Source organism: Beta vulgaris, chromosome 2, assembly GCF_026745355.1.
Source record: "Beta vulgaris subsp. vulgaris cultivar EL10 chromosome 2, EL10.2, whole genome shotgun sequence".
In the NCBI taxonomy this organism is placed as follows: domain Eukaryota; kingdom Viridiplantae; phylum Streptophyta; class Magnoliopsida; order Caryophyllales; family Amaranthaceae; genus Beta; species Beta vulgaris.
This window is the reverse complement of record NC_079203.1, coordinates 3,413,960-3,435,141: the sequence shown is the minus strand read 5'-3', so window position 1 is coordinate 3,435,141 and position 21,182 is coordinate 3,413,960. Positions and strand designations below refer to the sequence as shown.

Below are 21,182 nucleotides of genomic sequence, written 5' to 3'. Positions count from 1 at the left end.
GTAATTAAATGTTGTTTTTGGTGGCTAGAGTGGGGTTCGAATTAATGGGTGGTGGTTTCAAGGCTAGGTTGGGATTTCTATGAGTCTTTGATTTCAAGGGGTGAGATAATGGTGGTGGGGTGGGGTGGAGTTCAGGTGGAGGGGTGGGACAATGATGGTGGAATGAGGTTCATGTGGAGGGGTGGGACAATAGTGATTGGGTGGGATGTTAGTGGGTTGGGTGGTGGTTGGGGGTTAGGTTAACCTAGGTTAGTTAAACCAATAACACTAAGGGTTTAACCATCATTAATGTCACGGTTGTATAATATTATTAAGGATAGGGCTATTTTTGAAACTGAAAAAAAACGATTTGCCATTATAAATATTCTATAGTACATGATTACCAATAGGAATTTTCCTTTACAGTTTTACCTACATCTCTAATTCTCTATACTAGACCCTAACTAATCTCTCATAATTCACCGCGAAAAACCTCACGCCACAACTCCACGCCACTTTCTTTTCACCTCTACACTCCATACATAGCCAACATAAACTAATATTTTTTAGGGTCCTTAAGAATATTATTTGGTTATTTAATTGCATAAAACATCTATGAGTCGTGTCAAGTATAGGCCAACAATGCAAACTCAATTTTTGGTTCACTTACGAACTATATATAGAGTCATGACGGAAAATCTATATTGAATAAGTCCCTAAGTTAATTAGGTTTATGAGTCTTCTTCAAAGACTTGTTGGCGACTTCGAAACGTTTTTCAATTATTAAAACCCTTTAATGAATTTTAATCAAATACACGCTCACACCGCGTATGCGACAATCATGATTGTATAATTTTTCAGTATTTGCAACATTGTATCTCCCTTTCTATTGAATTTCTTCCTATTTCATTTAGACAACTGAGATTTAAGTGAAGATATGGATGAACTTATGTTATTTAACTAGTGAATTAAAAAGTATGTTTATTAAATAGAGATAATGTGAATCGAACACAAAGGAAAAAATGGCAACTTTAAGTGACACAGGAAGTAGTCATTTATCCCTACACAATTTGTGAGTTATGGTAGCGTGACATTTTTTACCTTCTCATTCATTCCCCTCTTTCTTTTCCCTCTTGGTTCCACTAATAATTTCCTTTAGGATAACTGCAAAAATGGTGATAAAAGCCTCTTTAGTTTTTCTCATATGTGGGATTAGCCCCCTTTATTGTTAAAAACGTGAAATTAAACATTTATTATTATGTCTAGTCATTTTTTGACAAAGTATTAATTTATGATTTAGCAAAGAATAAGATTTGTATGTAATAAAATTAAAGGGGTTGTTTGGTTTCTTAAATTTTTAGTTTGAGAAGTGGAAATTTATTATTGCTACATCATAAAATGGTCAAAGGTTTCCCACTCACTACTTCTACGGATATGTTAGTCAATTGAGACTTAAGAGTTTGAGACATTAGTATAAAAATTAGGATTTTTTGGTTAAAACACCCTTATGTTTGGTGATTTTTAAAACAATCCCCCTTTTGTTTTTTTTTTTAAATGAACCCCCAAACGTTTTATAAAATTTTTGGTTGCACCCCCAAAACCTAACTTCCGTCAAATCCAGACATTTGTGGGGACCACTTCATCCTAGTTACCACAAAACTTGTTAAAACAGATAGCTTTTTAAGATCAAGATGGCACAAGGTCATATCCCTCATTAGAAAGACAACTTGTAAAATTTAAGTCAGTCAACTGTATGATACAAACGTGTAGGAACTAGGAAGCAATTGTAGATTTTTCTACAGAAAATGGAGCCAGAATATGCAACTTCACAAAGAAGGCAAAAGAATGAGATGATTTTATCCCACATAGAAAAATTCGATCATCTCACCTCACTTAATATAGCTACATCCCCATAATGTATAATGTCGAGCTCTGTAGCGTGAGCTTGTGACCCAAGTGGGGACATTAAGATGGTGGAACATGGATCCAGTAAACTGGATCGGATCTTGGGCTTGGCTTTACGTTGGCCTGCCCTGTCCAAGTTGGGAGTTGATCCATGGGCCTTAGGCGAACGCTTGAGTCTCTTGGATCCTAGAGTGGAGGGTATTGCGTGAGGCTGGTTTCACAGAGCAACGACAACCTCCCACTTCTGTCAGTGGACGGATAACGGGCTGGTGCCTACCGGATCCATTAGTGTCCAGTTGGCTTAGATCTCCATTGGACCACCATTTTTTTTTGCGGATAACGGGCTGGATATTTTTTTTATTTATATAAAAATACATATATTTTATAGACGTATTTCATGAATAGTAGTTCAATTTAGCGGATAACGGGCTGGTTATATTTTCTATTTATATAAAAATACATATATTTTATAGACGTATTTCATGAATAGTAGTTCAATTTAATTTCATTGAGTAATTGAGGTTTTTAGGCATACTATGGTGATTGGTGAATAGTGCTTCAATAAAAAAAAAAATTATAGATTGATATTAACTAATGATGAATGTTTATCTCTTTAATTGATATATTATTGCTTTACTATTACGATTTCTATTATTATTAGTACTTCTATTTACTACTCCATCCGTTTTCATTTGTTGTTGCTATTTGGAATAAGGGGAGAAACCAAAGCAACTTAAATAATGGGCAATTGTTTGTGTTTTTCCAGGCGATAGCTGCTTGCCACTGATTTGAGCGCACTTTCTTCTTCCAAGCACCATCAACTACAAGAGTTTGCGGGGAAAATCTTTGCTACCTCCCCAGTGCAAACAGAAGCTTATGCTATTATGAAAGCATTAACAGATATGCAATGGAGATGCTCGGAGCTTTTCATTAAAACAGACAACGAGGAGATTATCCGGGCTCTGAATATTCAAGCAGGAACAAATAAAGAGATAGACAAGATAATTATAGACATCCGAAAGTTAGCTAATAACTTTAATTTTGTTAGTTGCAAAAAAGTTAAAAGGGAGGAGATCAATTTAGCTCATAATCTAGCTACTAAAGCTAGAAAAAGCTAATTTTTTTTCTTCTTATTTTGTTTCTTTTACCCATTGTCAAAAAAAAAAAAAAAAAAAAAAAAATAAAAAATAAATAAATAAATAATGGGCAAGATTCCACAATTTTAAAAAAAATTAAAAATTAACTAAAGATAAAGATGTTATTCTTTGAGTTAATCTATATGAGGAAACCAATAAACAAAAGTACGAGGGATGAAAAAGTAGAAAATTACTTGAATAGCATGAACACATTTATTGCAGCTTAAAATCAATAGGGATTTATGTCATAAAATTACTCCATGTATAAAAAGATTCAAAACCCTATCGTTATTTACCGTCTGTATTTACTTGAAATCGTCTGTATCTTTTTCTTTAAATGCACTCCATACCGTTCCCTTTTCATCCCACTCCTACTCTCTCAACTCTATCCAACTTCACCCATATTGACCTCTCTCTACCTTTGGGCGCCACCACCACCACCATCACAAGAGCACCACCTCCACCGACGGACCACCAACACCAAAGCACCACCTCCACCCGCGGAGCACCACTTTTTTGGATACACTACCACCACCAAGCAACGTCGACACCACAATGTCTGACGAAGAACCCTTAACGCCGCTAGAATCACAGGAACAGAATATACTCATTATGTTTTCTGGCCTATTCAACCCAATTTGCAAAGACCAACAAGACCAGTTAACTAGTGTACATTGAGAGACATGATCTACTAAATAAAAATTGATAAAAGCCTTAGAATAAGATAGCTATTACTGGACATATATATTGTTCTAGGTTAGAGGGAAACCAACACTTGAGGATTATCAGGTAACACCATTCATGCTTGATATATCCAATATATATATATTGTTTTAGCAATTATGCACTCTAGATATCAATTAACTAAATTTAAAATTTGATGCAAACACATATAATGTTCAGTATAATATCAACTTAAAATTCCAAGACAATCTTTTTCTAAAGGGAATTCAATTGAATATTGATATGTTTAGGAGGATAAACCTATATTAGACTATTAGTATCTTCTAATTTAGTATTCCATATAGTATAGATATATAAATACTTCAGAAGTGAGTAAAATATCATTAAACTACCATGTATTCATTAAAATCAAATATATCTTAATAACCCTTCTTTATAAAACAAAATAGTTGATCTAAAAATTAGATACATATACAAGTTTAATCAGACTAGTGCTCCATCATAAAATTCATGATGTACCCATGAACTATTCTTTTTACTTACTTAGCTTTTTCACCCTATTTATTCAATCATTTGGAGTTTCTTGAATAAAAAAATGAGCAATAAAATAATTTGAGTGTATGTACTCAGGGCTTGTTCTCTTCAGTATAAAACAGCTCAGCTGAACTGAATTGAACTGAACTGAATTGCATTAAATTGAACTGAACTGAAATGAATAGTGATATGTGAGAGTAAAAGTATTGTCAAGAGCTAAACTGAACTTAACTGATCTGAACTGAATTAAATTAAACTGAACTAAACTAAATTGAACTGAACTGAACTGAAAATAAGCTGGGGAGAATAGGCCCTCAGTAGACACCCAAAATCACAATGATCCACCGAACACATTAAGCATAGCATTGAGCCTCTTGCTTTCATATCTCCAATGGATTTGTAGAACATCACTGCCATAGGAAATGGTAAAGCAAGCTTTACAAAAAAATTAAATAATCAATTCAATCTTGTTCAGCCCACATTAAATCTAATCACTTCATCAGCCTCTACTTTATCAGGAATTCAGGATATCATATCAATTGCATCATATGTTAATTCCAATAAATCATGATGATGACAAGCAAACCATCTCCACAATTAATTAATAAACTGATTAACTGATTATTAGGATCTTTTATAGAAATGCTACTTTTTTTTTTTTTTTGAGATGAAGGGAATATACTTCCTCCGTTTCTAAATAAGTGCAACACTTCTTGTTTTCACGTTTGCCAATGCATTATTTTAACCATTAATATCTTCAATTATCAATAAGTAAAAATTATAAAAAATTGATATTAAAAAAATTCACATTCAGACGAATCTAACAAGATCCCACATGATTATGTTTTTCCTAAAATGTGAGTCACCAAAGCTAATTATAGTTTAAACTGTGAATAGTAAGCACTATGCAAATGTTGCACTTATTTAGAAACGGAGGAAGTATTAACTATTAACAAAAAAACATATTTTCCAGCAAAAAGTTGAAGTGTGATATTTTTTGGTGACCCCATGACATCTTTTACCGAAAGAGTTCATAGATACTTATTATTATACTCTAATCATTGTTTTTATCGGTTTCTTTTTAGGGTTTAACTAGTATTTGGACCTGGACGTAGCCTTGAGCTGGTATTGTGTTTTCGAACTTGATATGTATTTTTTCCATTCTCACTAAAATATATTAAGAAAAAACTCAAAATTTAAAAGGTACAAATATAGTAATGTGAATACTTAAATATGATTAAAAGTTGGTTTAGGTGGTACTGGTAATCTTGTCACGTCTAATAGCAAGATGTCACTGGTTTCAAATCTTGTTGCAAGCTAATTTTACTTTGCCAACGTCTTTTAATATATTTGTTTCTCAAATTTTATATTAGAAAGGATGGAGTAATATATTTGTTTTAATGAGAAAACTATATTTCAAAAATGGATTTAATTTTTCTTCACCACCTAATCCCCAGCATACATTCTTTGAAGTACATTTCATTCAAAATTTACATTAACTTTGTTACAATCCAAAAGGGGTAAAAAGAAGCACATAGGAGGAAAGAAAAGAACCTATCAATCTCATTCCATAGTAACTTCAAACAAAAAGAAAAAAAGAAAAGAGCTATGAACACTTGCAAAGGTAATAGAAACCTCAATTTATAGTCTTTTAGCACTCCTCTTCTGGTGAACCTTTCCCACAGGTAACCTGCAGAGTAGGCTTTGCAGGCATCTGTCTCTTGTACCACCTAGCAGAAACAAGGTACAATCCGAAATTTATGAAGCTTAATATGGACAGGAGCCCGTAAAAGCAGTCAAGTCTCCCCTTATTAATGTTGTCTCCTATCCATCCATCACCGCCAAAGCTTAAGGTGACTTTCTGAACAATGAGAACCAAGAAGCTGCTGATGAAGAAGCCGAGTGAGATTGTTACAAGAAATAAGCCCGTGCTCAGCCCTTTCATCCCTCTTGGAGACTCGGTTATGAAGAAATCGAGCTGCCCTGTGTATGTGAAAGCTTCTCCAGCGCCCACTAAGAGAAACTGTGGGATCAGAAGGAAAACACTGATTGGAAGAACTGACATTTCAGAGGTAGCTCTGGCCACTGATCGACGCTTCAGTTCAATAATTGCTGCAACTGCCATTCCTAAGGCAGAGAGGAGTAGACCCAGACCCATTCTCTGCAGGTTGCTAAGACCTAAGATGAAAAGAAAAGATGTAAGAATTCAATTTTCGGAGAATTTAAATACTTTGGAAAGTTAAGACTCTTTAAGAGCTTGCTTACCAGCCTTTCCTTTCCTTTTCTTCCACAGAGGTATGACTATGCGATCATACACTGCCAGAGTGATTAACACAGCTAGAACAAAGAATACAGTTAGGGAGGCAGCTGGTATTTGGAAACCGCCAATTGATCTTGTTTGGGCCCATTTCTTGGACCAGCCCAGCTATGGCAAAGTTACTAAAATACCCCTACCTCTAGGGAAGCAAATCCTCCACCAGCTGGAGATGACTAAAATACCCTCATTCATTGGGGCTCCTCTCCTCTATAAATAGGGGTTGTCTCATCAGACAAAGGTACGCAATTCTAAGCTACAAAAACGAGAGCATCTCTCTCTACATTGATCCCTTTCTCTCTCTACCTCATTCATTTACTGACTTGAGCGTCGGAGGGGCGATCCCGGGACCACCCCCGGGGTAGGCTAACCTTACCTTTTGCAGGATTCCGATGTACGGATAACGGAGCTCAGGCGTACCTTCTTGGGGCCCATATCAAGCTTCTCAGCATACATCAACACTGGTGATCACCCTCAATTTCTTAGCAGAAACAGTTTGGCGCCGTCTGTGGGGAAAGTACAAGAAGTTACTTCGCCACCACTCAGCAAGATTCACCTTGTTGCTACTCAGCAAAACTCACGTCATTGCTGCTCAGCAATGGCCCCAACCATGAAGACATGCTCCTAAGCCAACCGTTCCTGGAGAGCTCAAGCATCCTATATGCACCTATGGTGCTATCCCTCTATCTGAATGACGAGGATTCCACCCCAATGGAAAATCCACTACGGATTCGGTCACCCCTCAGCATCAGGTCAGATATGAGTAGCTGACCCAATGCCCATGACTGCAACAAACGTCACCTTGATGGCAATCTAATCTTCAACAAACTTTCCAGCAAAGTCGAATGTGTATGGTCTCCACTCGTCGAGAGGAGATCATTCGTCCTTCCTGAGATGGTCAGCCTAACCGGCTAGGGCCTAAATAGAGGGAAGGACCGTGTTAACCCTCAAAGGGCAAAACCTGTTATCACTCGGAAGAGGTTGTATTGAAGAACACAACCCATAAGACTGACCTGAACAAGGGGTGTGGTGACTCAGAACCGTAAAACCTCTCCAGAATAAGCAGTGGCACCCTCGAATTTATGAGGTGGTTCAGCTAAAGGGGCCTATTCATCAAAAAACATCGACTCATTGACGAGGTCTACTCATTTAAGGTACCCACTCATCCTTGGGAGCCCACTCGGCGAAAAGAATATGCTCAGCCAGATGTGCCTATTCATCATCAAAGGCACCAACTCATCAACGGTACCTGCTCCTTCGATGTACCCATTCATCCATGGGTGCTTGCTCAGCCGAGGCATCTACTCGGCCTCAGATGCCTAAACTTATGAGAAATTTATCCTAACTTCAAAGGCACACTATCAAAAGCCTTGCATCACCCAGATCAGTCCAGCAAAACTAAAACTATCAAGCCAATAGAGGCGAGCAAAAGGAGGCTCAAAAGGCTAGAATTTCGCCATGACACCTCCTCGGTCAGGAGGGGAAATCTCACTAACATAGCCAAAAATGGCTAAGTACAGCATACCGGAGCATTCATGACGTCAAAAGGGCGAAGCTCAAATCGACCCATATCCTCCATATCTGGACCCGCGCGGTCACTAGGAGACCCCTTCTCCTTTGCTGAGTCACTCATACTTAGCGGCATACTCATTCAAGCTAAGCACTTAAATTGGCGCCCACTCGGACGGCATGTGGCTCATTAGTCCCTTATCCGAGTGGCATCCGACCCGCTCAGCTGATAGGAGGCCCTCTCTCCTTCGTCGAGCCGCCCTTATACTTAGGCCAAAATGAGGCTAAGTAATTCACTGATACCTGCTCGGATAGGGACCCGGTCGGCCACTCAGTCGTGCACAACTTGAAGCGAGGCACAATCTCGGCCAAGGGAGCTGCTCGGGCAAACATATACTTTGCAAAAATTCGAGGGCGTTTCACCCCCCTCCCGGGCCCACCAGGGTCCCCCGGGAACATGGATCTCTCGTTTTCCGCTGGACGATCGCCTTGGGAAGGAATGATGCTACCCTATCCAATCATCCAGCGTGGGGCTAATTGCTTGAACACCTTAGCTGGTCAAATGATATACACTTGATGGAGGTGCGATGATGTTCGTCATCTCCTGAACAAAAACTTCTCCAACGGCACTCAAATATGGAGAAGCCTCCCCCGACTAACTTAGTCGAAAAACGGCTAATTATCAACAATTGAACCTACTCGGGATCTGAGTAGCGTTAGAAGACCTCCTCGAGAAGCATGGGGCTAGCAAAGCCCTCCTGGATCGGGAAGCTCGTTCATTGGCACCTCCTCAGTCATAAGAGGAGCGTCCTAACCAACTTAGCCGAAATATAGCCAAGTATCAACGACTGGACCTACTCGGGAGTCGAGTAGCGTCGCAAGACCTCCTCGGCCAAACATGGGGCTCAGTAGCCTCCCGAGTCGAGCACATCTCGCGCGGTACCTCCTCGGCTAGGCCAGGAGTACCCTACCACTTAGCGAAAATAGCTAAGTGCAAACAAAATCACCTCCTCGGCCAAACATGGGGCTCATTAGCCTCCCGAGTCGAGCGTGCCAACAAATGTACCTCCTCGGACAAACATGGGGCTCATTAGCCTCCCGAGTCGAGCGTGCAAACAAATTCACCTCCTCGGACAAACATGGGGCTCATTAGCCTCCCGAGTCGAGCGTGCAAACGAATTCACCTCCTCGGACAAACATGGGGCTCATTAGCCTCCCGAGTCGAGCGTGCAAACGAATTCACCTCCTCGGACAAACATGGGGCTCATAAGCCTCCCGAGTCGAGCGTGCAAACAAATTCACCTCCTCGGACAAACATGGGGCTCATTAGTCTCCCGAGTCGAGCGTGCAAACGAATTCACCCCCTCAGACAAACATGGGGCTCATTAGCCTCCCGAGTCGAGCGTGCAAACAAAGTCACCTCTTCGGCCAAACATGAGGCTCATTAGCCTCCCGAGTCGAGCGTGATTCTCGCGGTACCTCCTCGGCCAGGCCAGGAGTACCCTACCACTTAGCAAAAATAGCTAAGTGCAAACAAATCGAGTCGCTCGGCCACTAGGAGACCCTCTCTCCTTTGACGAGGCGCTCTCATACTTAGCCAAATTAAGGCTAAGTACTACATTGACACCCACTCGGATAGCATGGGGCTCATTAGCCCATCATCCGAGCGGCGTCCGACCAGCTCGGCTTATTGGAAACCCGCTCGGCCACTAGGAGACCCTCTCTCCTTTGACGAGTCGCTCTCATACTTAGCCAAATTAAGGCTAAGTACTACATTGACACCCACTCGGACAGCATGGGGCTCATTAGCCCATCATCCGAGCGGCGTCCGACCAGCTCGGCTATGGCCCCTGCTCAGCCACTCGGTCAATGCCCCCGCTCGACCTTGTTGGCAAGCTTCGAGCACCCGCTCGGCAAATCGCGGACACCAGCTCCCTCGAACATCAGCTCGGCCAGCCTCAAGGGAACCCCCTCGGTTCGACCAGGTTTATCTGGTCGGCCAGGAAACTCGGCCATGGAGCTGCTCGGCCATAGAGCTGCTCGGCCATGAAGCTGGTCGGCCATGAAGCTGGTCGGCTAAGAGAGTCATCGGCCACGAAGCTGCTCGGACATAAATCACTCGGCTGAGGGAATGGGTCGGCCATAGCAGCTGGTCGGCCACGGTAGCTGGTCGGCCAAAGGAGTGGGTCGGTCATGAGGCTCGTTCGGTCACGGCAGCAGGTTGGCTAAGAGAATGGGTCGGTCAAAGGAGTGGGTCGGACTATGAAACCACTCGACCATCCTGGCACCCGGTCGGCCAGCCTCGTACCCGGTCGGCCAACCTCGCACCTAGTCCACCTGCTCGGCCACAAGAAGCTTGCTCGGCCAAGGGACCAGCTCGGCACAAGAAGCTTGCTCGGCCAAGGGACCAGCTCGGCACAAGAAGCTTGCTCGGCCAGCCTCGGCCAGCACTTGCTCGGACAGGGTAGTGGCTCGGCCAGCCTCGGCCAGCACCTGCTCGGCCAGCAACGAGGGTACTCGCTCGGCCAGTCTCAAGGGCACCTGCTCGGCCAGCGACAAAGGTACCCGCTCGGCCAGCCTCAAGGGCACCTGCTCGGTCAAGCGACAAGGGCACCTGCTCGGCTTGCCTCAATAGCACCTGTTCGGCCTGCCTCAAAAAGTCAAAAGCATCCCCTCAACTCGACCAATGCTTGGTTAATCTCAGCGCCAGAAGATTCTTGGGTCCCGCTCAATTTCGGCAAAAGTGCAATCAGCTTATTCCGCCAATCAACCGCACTAAAAATGGTGATTTCCACTCCGATCACTTGGCGTGGGGCTAATTGTTTGGGCCCATTTCTTGGACCAGCCCAGCTATGGCAAAGTTACTAAAATACCCCTACCTCTAGGGAAGCAAATCCTCCACCAGCTGGAGATGACTAAAATACCCTCATTCATTGGGGCTCCTCTCCTCTATAAATAGGGGTTGTCTCATCAGACAAAGGTACGCAATTCTAAGCTACAAAAACGAGAGCATCTCTCTCTACATTGATCCCTTTCTCTCTCTACCTCATTCATTTACTGACTTGAGCGTCGGAGGGGCGATCCCGGGACCACCCCCGGGGTAGGCTAACCTTACCTTTTGCAGGATTCCGATGTACGGATAACGGAGCTCAGGCGTACCTTCTTGGGGCCCATATCAAGCTTCTCAGCATACATCAACACTGGTGATCACCCTCAATTTCTTAGCAGAAACAGATCTCTTCATAGTGAATGCTTGTTCAACTGAGAAGGTGAGCATCTGTGCATACGTAGTCCAAAATAAAATCGTTGTTGCCCAAATAGGGAGTAGTCGGATCATTGCCTTTACCTCCTCTACTCTTGTAACCGAACAAATATTCCATGGATTGCAATCCAAGACTCCATCTTTCACTTGATCACTTTCAGCAATGATTGCAGCTTTATCCAAGAATCTACAGAATAAGAAAAAAGAAGATGTGAATTCTTGCTAATAGTAGGTTCAGAGTATGTACCCTAAAAAAAGTTAATATTATCGCATCCTCGTAATAGTAGATTCTTGTTAGATACATATGATGCATAATTAAAAAGAATATAGTACTTGGAAGTTTAACGTTAGCAGGATTAATTGTATGAGTTTAAGCCTTTAGGAGTATTATGATATCATTTCATATTTTGTGAGTGGAATCTTCTTGGATAGTAATGGCTTAGATGATTAGCATTATTATCATCAGGAAAGTAGTAGTTTAGGTATATCAGGATATATATTAATTCTAATTCTCCAAGTACTTTAATGGCTTAGATGATGGTGAGTGGTGACATACTCTATATTCACATGCATTATGGAGAAGACTAGCTTATATATCAGTAATATACAATATACATAGATGTCTTCAAATAAAAAGTAAAGAAAGAAAAGGAGGTCAGATAAGTCAATGCATCAAACATGTATTGAGGTAAAGTCTCCCACTCACATTACATAGAACGTACAGTTTAAAGATAAAAAGAAAGGGGTCAGTGATTTTCATATTTGAACTGAGTTGGTTAATGCAAAGCTCCTAACCTGAATTGATCGGTGTGATGAATTCTTGATGCATCTGGAAATCTTTGATATAGCAAGCTTGTATTGTAAGGAAGATTCATTGTCCTTTTCTTGGTAGCAGCTACAATTACTTGCAGTATATGAGCAATGGGACTGCCATGATTTTTCTTAAATCTGTATCTCTTAATTCCCAAGAAGAATGCAGAAATAGCAATAAACATTGATGCTGAGCAAATTCCATACGCCAAGCTCCGACTAACTTCATCCTGAAGGTAGACAAGCACTGTAACTGCCACTAAAGTTCCTGTACTGATCAAGAAGAAGAATCTGTTAAAGAAGTAGGCTAATTTAGCCTTTTCCTTCTCGTCACTCTCATCAAACTGATCAGCTCCAAAACTTGAAACACTTGACTTCAAGCCACCTGTCCCAAGGGCAATGAGGTAAAGGGAGAGATACAAAATTCCCATTTGGAAGCTACTAGCAGGCTCGCATTTGTCTGCATTAGTGGTGTCACAAGGTGGTGGATGCAAGCTTGGCAGTCTAGTTGACAGAGCTAACAACCCAGTGCCCTGGTAAAAGAGCGTTCCTCAGTTTTCTGACATGCAACACAAGAAAAGAAGAAACAACAGAGAATTTTCTAAAGCACAGCTTACAATGGTCTGAATTATGGCAGAGATAGCAATAGTTCTGAATCTTCCAAGGAAAGAATCTGCAAGAAAACCTCCAAGCAAACACAGGAGAAACGAAGTGCCCATAAAATCGGTGACAATATTGGCTGATGCTGAAGTAGACAGGTGCATTTTTCCACTCAAGTATGTGACAAGATTCACTGCTATACCCATCGTCGAAAGCCTCTCACAGAACTCAATTCCTGTAGACAGACAAAATGGTGTGACATGTAAACATTGTAAATTATGGAAGCTAGCTAAGCTATCCTGACAACAGGAGGCTCAGCCCTCTAATCCTGAACTCTATTTATTCACTTATTGGACATTAGGGGGAGGAGGGGACAGTTAAAACCAGACCTCTGTAAATGAATGACAATAGAAAGGATACCTCTAGCCTCTTCTGAGTTATAGCAAAGACAATGAGAAAATTTAATCGCCAAGCAGAAGTTTCCAGCATCACATACCTAAAATAAAAGCTGCAGGTAGCCAACCACCAGTTTTGGACTTGTCAGCGAGCAATCCTTTATAGTCAAAAGCATCTGCATGTATCAAATTCATCTTCCTTCCCTGCTTGCAACATTCAAAATCATATATTATTAAGACTTACACAATTAGAAGAAGAGATTCAACCATGTGAACAACAAGGAAAGCCAGGCAGATAACGAGAGACAATGAGCCTTACCAATGTCAGGTATTAGCATAAGCTGCAGAAATAATTTGAAGAGGGAGAAATTAAGAGATTACTTTCTTCTAACTCAGCTTCAGATAGAATGAAAGCATAATGTGGCTCCTTTTATAGACAAAGAAACTGGTAGTGACAGTGACTCTATTTGTGCTGAGAAACAGTTGTTCTGGGTGGGTTGTTTGCATCACGAGACTGAAAATATCTTGTAGGTTGTTATTCCCTACCTGTGTTGCAACTTGAATAAACATGACTATAGGAGTGCAAAACTATTGGATCAAAGGTAAGACAAATTAGCAGTTTCTGAGTGCATAATAATATCTGTGCCGCAATTTAACCCTTTAATGCTTTTGCTACCTCATTGGTGCATGACACTTACGCAGACATCTCCCCTCCAACAAGAAATGAATTAACTGATTACTTTTACAATTAATAAAGACATTACCACATTATAGAACTGAACAAAATTTTCACAGTTATGTAAGCTACGCGTCATCCACTGAAATGGCATATATGCGTGATAGGTACTGTTGCCAATATAATGTCTGCACTCTGCAGCAACATATAACTTCCTCTATTCTCTTTTAATCACAATATGGGGATGCAGATATTGTCAGGTGAGGAGAGAGTAAGAAAGAGAGATCCATGTGGTGAGGTGAGAGATAAAATGAGGGACCCATGTGGTGAGGAGAGATATAGAGAGAACTTCCTCAATTTTTCTTATAGCAGCTAAGTTTTGGATCAACTGCAAACTAGATAATGTTGCAATTTATTTGAAACTTCCAGAAAAGAAAGTGTACCATAAAGAGAACAGAGGAAGTATAGATTAAACAAAAGCCTTTATAGTAGGATAGCTTCCTAATATGGCCACCCGAATCAAAGTGTATCGTATGTTGAAAGAACTTACACCGAACTTTTTTACCTATGTTCAGCAAGAAATATAAGCTTACAAACTCTAGGTCAAACTTTGGTTACATCAATCAAAAAGCCTAAAAGGATATAAGATAAAGCAAAGAAGTACACAATTATATGTATCCTAACACTGCACATTGCCCAAAGGCCAAAGGTGATCTGTAATACCCCAGGGGCATTACATGATCACATTATAACCATCAAGATTTATCGTCAACAAACAGAGCTCAGGTCAAGCAGCTAGGTTCAGAATAGATTGATTAAATTGCAACAGAGTTTGAAGTTTCCAACATGGTATTTCACAAAGGCAGTCACTGAAGAACTTTCTTTTGGTTTCATAGTTAGCATGAGGCAGCACAAGGACTAGATTGCAAGATGGCATTAGAAAGCAACCAAAAAGTCATTCTTGAGAGCCGTATGTGGTTAAAGTACACAAAGAAGTAAGCAAGCTGAAGTTTTCCACCTGTGATTAAATACTGTCAAGTTTTCCAAGCCTTAGAAATTAGAATGTGGTAAAATTCAAGATAAATGGATGTGACTCTCTGATTGGTGTGTGGTCAATCTGCTAAATCCTCGCATTGGATAGCTCTCAAGCATTTAGCCCCATAAACATCTCCAAACAGCCACATAGCACTTCATAAGTTTATGGTGCATAAATTGAGCGATAAGGACAAGTCTAGGAGCACCGAGCTGGAGCTTTGTAGAAAAGAATTAAGAATTAAGAACTCGCTGCAAACATGAGGACACCTCTAAGTCGGTATCTAACAAACTCACATTGTTACCATGTTCATTAAGGTATCACCACTTCCCCACCCCCAAGGCTATGAGGGAATAGGTTGCAGGATGGCATAAAGAATATGGATTGATTATGATGTACATGAATACATAGTCATTCACAACTCTTCCTGCAGTAAAGAAATGCAGTATACCTAAACATATCATTGAGATTCACAGTCTGAATTGTCGGATACCAGCCAACTGGGAATTAAATCATGCTGAATTTCAGATTGTTCCTTTATTAGCTCAAAAGAAAATGATTTAGGATCATGAGCAGGGATGTAGGATCATTCAGAATCATCGAGGCCCCTACCATGGATACTGAGAATCAAAGTTGAATTGCCTATGCCAGGATCACTCAGGAAGTCAGGATTTGTCTGTTTCAAGAATTTAGTCGTATAATATTGATGCATATTATGAGCCATAGAACGATCAGAGTTTTTGTACATGGGATGTCTTAGCAATACTATACATTAAAAATCATCTATTCATGGTGTTTATAGGATCTTAAGATTTTCGATTGATCCTAAAAATGAGGACCCTGCACTCCCGTCCTCTACCAATCTAAAGTCAGATCCCAACCCATAGAACCTTGTACTCCTTTCATCCCATATACAATGTCCCTATTGACTTTTTCTGGTCAGCCTTCCATAACTTCGTCTAGTAATATGTTAAAATATATAGATTTTTAATGTAACATATTACCTTAAGATATCTTTTAATGATTTATATTGATACAGATTAATAAGAAATACTGGTCAAAGACTTGTGTTGGAAACTGCTAAAAATCCCAAAGGAACATTTATGTGGGATAAAGGGAGAACCTTAAAGTTTTTTTAAAAATATTATCAGAAGATGACAGGTAAAGTAAGTTATAAAAGAATTAGATATATGGTCAAGTGGCAACCTTTTTAGCTACACTGCACTATTGTAAACATGGAGAAAGGCTTTAACCAATCAGTGCATGATAGAACTTGATTATTACTTCCATCAAGTGTAGCAAGACCATATATGCAAGTGGGTGTTTCTATGAGACAAAAATTCATTTAGGTAGCCATATCAATGAATGAGAATATAGCACCTCATTGATTGTAGTTATAACTTAATTAAAGATAACAGTGAGTTGATACAGAGAAATCTTTAGAGCTCATGGAAAAGGAAACTTCTGCCTGAAAGTTTAATAATTGTGCACAGAAATATAATATTATACTATCAATTGGAGAAAAAGTAGACTTAATTAGCATTAGATCACCAATAAGACACCAACACTTATGAGCAACATGATGTTAAAAGCAAGAAAAAGACTAATAGAACAAAGATTAAAGTTCCAGAACAATTAAGATACGGAAACTTAATTGGGACTTGATTATCATTTAGAATCTACACAGTATAAAAACCTATCTATGAAGATTTAGTGCAATTAAATCAGATGGCTACACTTCTGCACAGGATCTGAAAATATCTCTAAGCACTTCTAGATGGGGAATATATATCAGTATCATTTTTGCTGGACATTAGTAAAATATCCCAATGTAGATTACTCAGCTTAATGCCACTAGCAAGTAGCAACTACTTATATTAGAGTTTGATAACCTATCTCTCGGTGCTATTTGTGGTGGAAAACAGACAAACAGCACAAGGAGAATGGTTGCTTAGTTTAATGCAACCTATGTTTTGCATGGAATCAGCCATCAGGAAATAAAAGCATAAAAATGCAGATTCACATAAAATTAGGAAATGTTAAAGACATAATGCAATAATCAATAATTTCTCTTGAAAATTTAATTTCTTTTGTTTATTGTTAACAAATAGTGCAATAAGGAAAGGGTAGTAAAGTTAGTTTGGTTTTTATTGTTCAATCAAAGCAAATGTTTTTCCCTAAGTATCCTTTACTTTCTGAGTTTCCGAGACTCAAAAAAGGGAAGTGTGACCTAATTAGATTTTATGTGCATCAAAAAAACCAACTACGTTTAGAAATCCTGCCAGATCGGAGTATTTTGAAGGCCAAATAAACTTAATAGATTGCTTTAAGAAACAGGCTTTCTGGAGTAAATATCCATCTAAAATCCCTTCTTATTGTAGAGCATGAGCTAAAAGGATTTCAATGCACTGACAAGTAACAAAATTGAGGAGAAAAATGAAAATCAAAACTTTTGCGAAGTACTTACAAGTTACTACTATATCTGTCCCAAATAAATGGGACATCTATACTTTTGTAGAGCATGAGCTAAAAGGATTTCAGTGCACTGGCAAGTAACGAAATTGAGGAAAAAAATGAAAATCAAAACTTTTGCCAAGTACTTACTACTATATCTGTCCCAAATAAATAGGACATCTATACTTTTGGGAGTTGAGCATGGATTTGATTTAAAAGAAATTTGAATTGAGTCAAAAAAAATTTGTGAGATAGCATTGCTAGATTATTCCAAGAAATAATCTTCTAGTATTTAATGTAATATAATCTATCTTAACAATTATACTAAAAGGTGTTGTGTTTAACGAAATATTGCCACAAGGGCTCCTCTCTATTTAGTTTGGTTTCTGTACGTTGTGTATTTTAAATCTACGGAATATACAAGTCTTATTGGATACCTGCAAAGATTCTATCTAGCGATCTCTTGGTAAGAAAGATGTGATTTCTAACAAACATCCAGTTGTAAAATTACAAATAAATGACATATCAACGTTGGAATACAATAACTAACAATGTACACTTGAACCAGATGCTTTCACGCATAGCTCACAAACAGAATTATCAAAGGAAGACAGGCCTGACCCTTGAAATCTACACTTGAACCAGATGCTTTCACCAAGTCCAAGTAACAGAGCTCTGATGAATAGTAACTGCAAAGTGGGAATAGGAATCTTCAGTTGCTCAATTAGACAAATGGCATATCATTGAATCTTAACCTTTATTTCAGCTAAACAAATGCTTGCTGAGATAGACGTTTGCTAAGTTTTGTCTCAAGAATGTCTCCATGAACTAACATAATTACAATGGATCCTCACCATTCTCATATGAGGCAGCTTATGTAGATAGCTTGTCACCAGAACATTCTAGATGAACAAATAGCTGCCTCTAGAGTCTAATTAAAGTTTCTCTGTTATACACCCTAGGGATAAATTTATCAGCAGTCTGACAACCAATGTGAAACTTCATAATTACACATTAATGATAGGGGATCCATTCCAAATACTGATAGGTGCAGAAGCAATATCCTGCTTTTCTGTGCACCATTTCTCGATTATGCTTCGCACCACATCATGTAAAAAGCTCTGAAGTAACGAGTTCACACAGCGATTTATCATCTTTTTCTCATCTTCTCTCTGCGTCCACTGAAACAAGTGATAAATTTTAATATCTAGTTAAACCATTGTGCATCCAGGATTCTTTTTGATCCCCTTCTGTTCCATCATTTGTCTGATGATGTACTTGTTCTCCCAAATAGACAGTTTTGCATATATATTGGAAAGAATCACATAATTTGACTCGTGCATTGGCTCATTATTAATCAACCTCTCTGTGAAAACTTCATTAAGCTTTACTTGATCTTGACTATGACAAGCGTTGATCAATGTTCGCAATATTATAGAGTTAGGTTCAATGGGCATACTTTCAACAAACTTGAGCGCCACTTGGACAAGGCCAGCCCTACACAATAAGTCCACCATGCAGCCATAATGTTTCATCTTAGGTGGAATACCATAGTCCATCATCGACTTAAAATAGAACCGACCTTGATCAACTAATCCTGCATGGCTACAAGCATTCAACAAACTGATAAATGCAGTATCATCAGGAGTGACTCCAGCTCCTTTCATCTCCTCGAAAAAGGAAACAGCTTCCTTTCCATGCCCATGCATTCCCAGTCCAGAAAGCACAGAGGTCCAAGATACGATATCCCTTTCCTTCATGCTTCTGAAAACACTCACAGCCTTCTCAACATCACCACACTTCATAAACATACTGATCAGCGAGTTACAAAGCTCAACACTTTTATGAATCTGTTCTCTCTCTATATAAGACTCAGCCCATTTCCCAAGTTCAATATCACTCAAATCACCACAAGCTGATACAACCGCTACCATAGTAAACTCATCAGGGCTAACCTTGGCAACCTGCATTTGTCTAAAAAGCTCGACAGCATACACCGACAACCCCAACCTCATATAAACACCAATCATCACACTCCATGTTACAGAATTTCTCTCAGGCATTTCATCGAACACCTTCCGTGCATCCTCAATTGCATCCTCACAACAACCATACATATGAACTACCGTATTTCCCACATGTAAATCTCCTTCAAACCCTAATTTCAACACAGACCCATGAACCTGTTTCCCCAATCTCAAATCCCCAACTCCAGCACAGGCCTTAAGAACAAATGGGTATGTAAATTTATTGGGAAGAACCCCATTCCTGACCATAAAACAGTACACATTCACAGCACAATGCTTTAAATCAGAGGTTTTTGCATAACCCCTTATGACAGTATTGAAGAGAAAGGTATCATAATTGTGCGTATCGACGCCGGGATGAAAGAGAAAGGAAGAAGCATAATCAATGGCGTGGAGGTCTGAAGATGTAGAGGTGAACTTTGTAAGAACTAAAGGGTTGTTTTGGAGACCAAGTTTGAGAATTTGAGCATGGATTTGATGCAGGTGAAGCAGAGATTTGCAGTTTTGGAAGAGAGAAAGACAGTTAAGTTGGGTAGATCGTTGTCGTTGGGATTTGGAGGAGAGAGATTGAGTGGTAATGTTGCGGAAAAGCCTCCTTTGGGTGGCGTATAGCCGCATTTACCGTTATTTGTGGAGGGAAATGGGTAGTTTGAATTAGTTTCAAGGTTTTATAGGATTTCACATAAAATATAAGTGATGGAGTTCATTCGTCATACACTCAGACTCGGCTATAAGAGTATATCATGTGCATGGTATATTTAACTAATTTTTATTGTTTGTTTATTTGGAATTATTTCTTTTTGTATAGTTAGATGATTTTAAATGAAAAATGAGCAACAAATAGTTTTGGGTGTACCATGCTCACACGGTACACTCAACTTTATGATAATTTTTTTGGGAGTGATGTAAATAGAAGTTAGTAAATACTACATTTATTTTCTCCTAAAATTGAAGGAATTTCGAAGGAAAAGGAAATTTAGAGGTTAATAACTATCGAGAATTATATTTGCCTCTTGTAGATAAAGAGGTAAAATAATCCTACGCAATTGTTATATATCCTATATTGCATAACTACTTTCTCATTGAGTAGCTTTTTTTCCATCCAATCATTAAGTAAACCATATATTTCTAACTCCTTTAGCTCTTTGATGTATGAAGCACATGACAAATCATGACATACTTGCCTAATCAAACTATGATTTCATCCTTTAGTAAATCCTCAAGTTTGTCACAACTTACTACTTGATTAAATGATATTGAAATAAATTAACCCAAGATTAGACCTGGCAAATCAGATCGAATTCGGACCAGATCAATTTAGATCAGACCGTTTTCGGATCAAGTTATATTCGGACCGGTTTTGGACCGGACCGGACCGGACCATTTCGAATGGGGCTAAATTTCGGATTACGTTTCGAATCATCATCAAATTGGGATGCTTTTCGATCAGACGGTTGTGGATCGAATGATGGATTGCCTCATCTTTATTATGTATGGAGTTGTTACTCCTTTATTCTCATGGTTTTTTATTTATATATGGAACTGCCACAGTGCTACTCTTCGTGCTTTCTGAAGGTATACATAACTAATTTGCATAGTCAGGACCTGTGCCAAAGAGTACTTGTGATAATCGTTTTTTTTTTAAACGGATCAATTTCGAATACTTCGGATCAAAGCCTAATGGAAGCCAATAATTTTCTATTGCTTTAAGATCGGGTTACCTTTGCATCGGATTAATTTCAGATCGGTCACGATATATGGATCATTCGGATTTCAGGTGAGTTTCGGGTCAAAATTATTTCGGACTGGACGATCGTTTTAGATTCAGACCGTCTGGTTTGGACCACGGATCGGATATTTCGGA

At 39.4% G+C, this 21,182-nt stretch overlaps 2 protein-coding genes and 1 long non-coding RNA gene across 3 annotated transcripts; 1 reads left to right on the top strand and 2 right to left on the bottom strand.

The window, feature by feature from the left end:
• Nucleotides 1-5,685: 5,685 nt before the first annotated feature.
• LOC104887654 (protein NRT1/ PTR FAMILY 6.2) lies at nucleotides 5,686-13,801 on the bottom strand. The gene is made up of 7 exons (XM_057392431.1): nucleotides 13,448-13,801; nucleotides 13,230-13,332; nucleotides 12,751-12,968; nucleotides 12,119-12,666; nucleotides 11,300-11,510; nucleotides 6,504-6,633; nucleotides 5,686-6,416 (listed from the first exon to the last, which is right to left on the bottom strand). Exons 2-7 carry the CDS (start codon nucleotides 13,321-13,323, stop codon nucleotides 5,890-5,892), a joined length of 1,728 nt encoding a protein of 575 aa, XP_057248414.1. The 5' UTR covers nucleotides 13,324-13,332; nucleotides 13,448-13,801; the 3' UTR covers nucleotides 5,686-5,889.
• LOC130590317 (uncharacterized) lies at nucleotides 6,298-7,983 on the top strand. Its single transcript, XR_008967903.1, has 2 exons — nucleotides 6,298-6,436; nucleotides 6,532-7,983. It is a non-coding gene; the product is annotated as an uncharacterized LOC130590317 (long non-coding RNA).
• A 4,230-nt stretch (nucleotides 13,802-18,031) lies between the features above and the next one.
• LOC104887653 (pentatricopeptide repeat-containing protein At1g59720, chloroplastic/mitochondrial) lies at nucleotides 18,032-19,993 on the bottom strand. The gene has a single exon (XM_010672336.4). It carries the CDS (start codon nucleotides 19,934-19,936, stop codon nucleotides 18,503-18,505), a length of 1,434 nt encoding a protein of 477 aa, XP_010670638.3. The 5' UTR covers nucleotides 19,937-19,993; the 3' UTR covers nucleotides 18,032-18,502.
• Between the last annotated feature and the right edge of the window lie 1,189 nt (nucleotides 19,994-21,182).

Coding starts and splice junctions, on each gene's coding strand:
- LOC104887654 (XM_057392431.1), bottom strand. CDS start 13,323: ATGAATTTGATACATGCAGATGCTTTTGACTATAAAGGATTGCTCGCT. Junction 12,969..13,229: donor ACCTGCAGCTTTTATTTTAG/GTATGTGATGCT, acceptor GTCTGTCTACAG/GAATTGAGTTCTGTGAGAGG. Junction 6,417..6,503: donor GAAAAGGAAAGGAAAGGCTG/GTAAGCAAGCTC, acceptor TTTTCATCTTAG/GTCTTAGCAACCTGCAGAGA.
- LOC104887653 (XM_010672336.4), bottom strand. CDS start 19,936: ATGCGGCTATACGCCACCCAAAGGAGGCTTTTCCGCAACATTACCACT.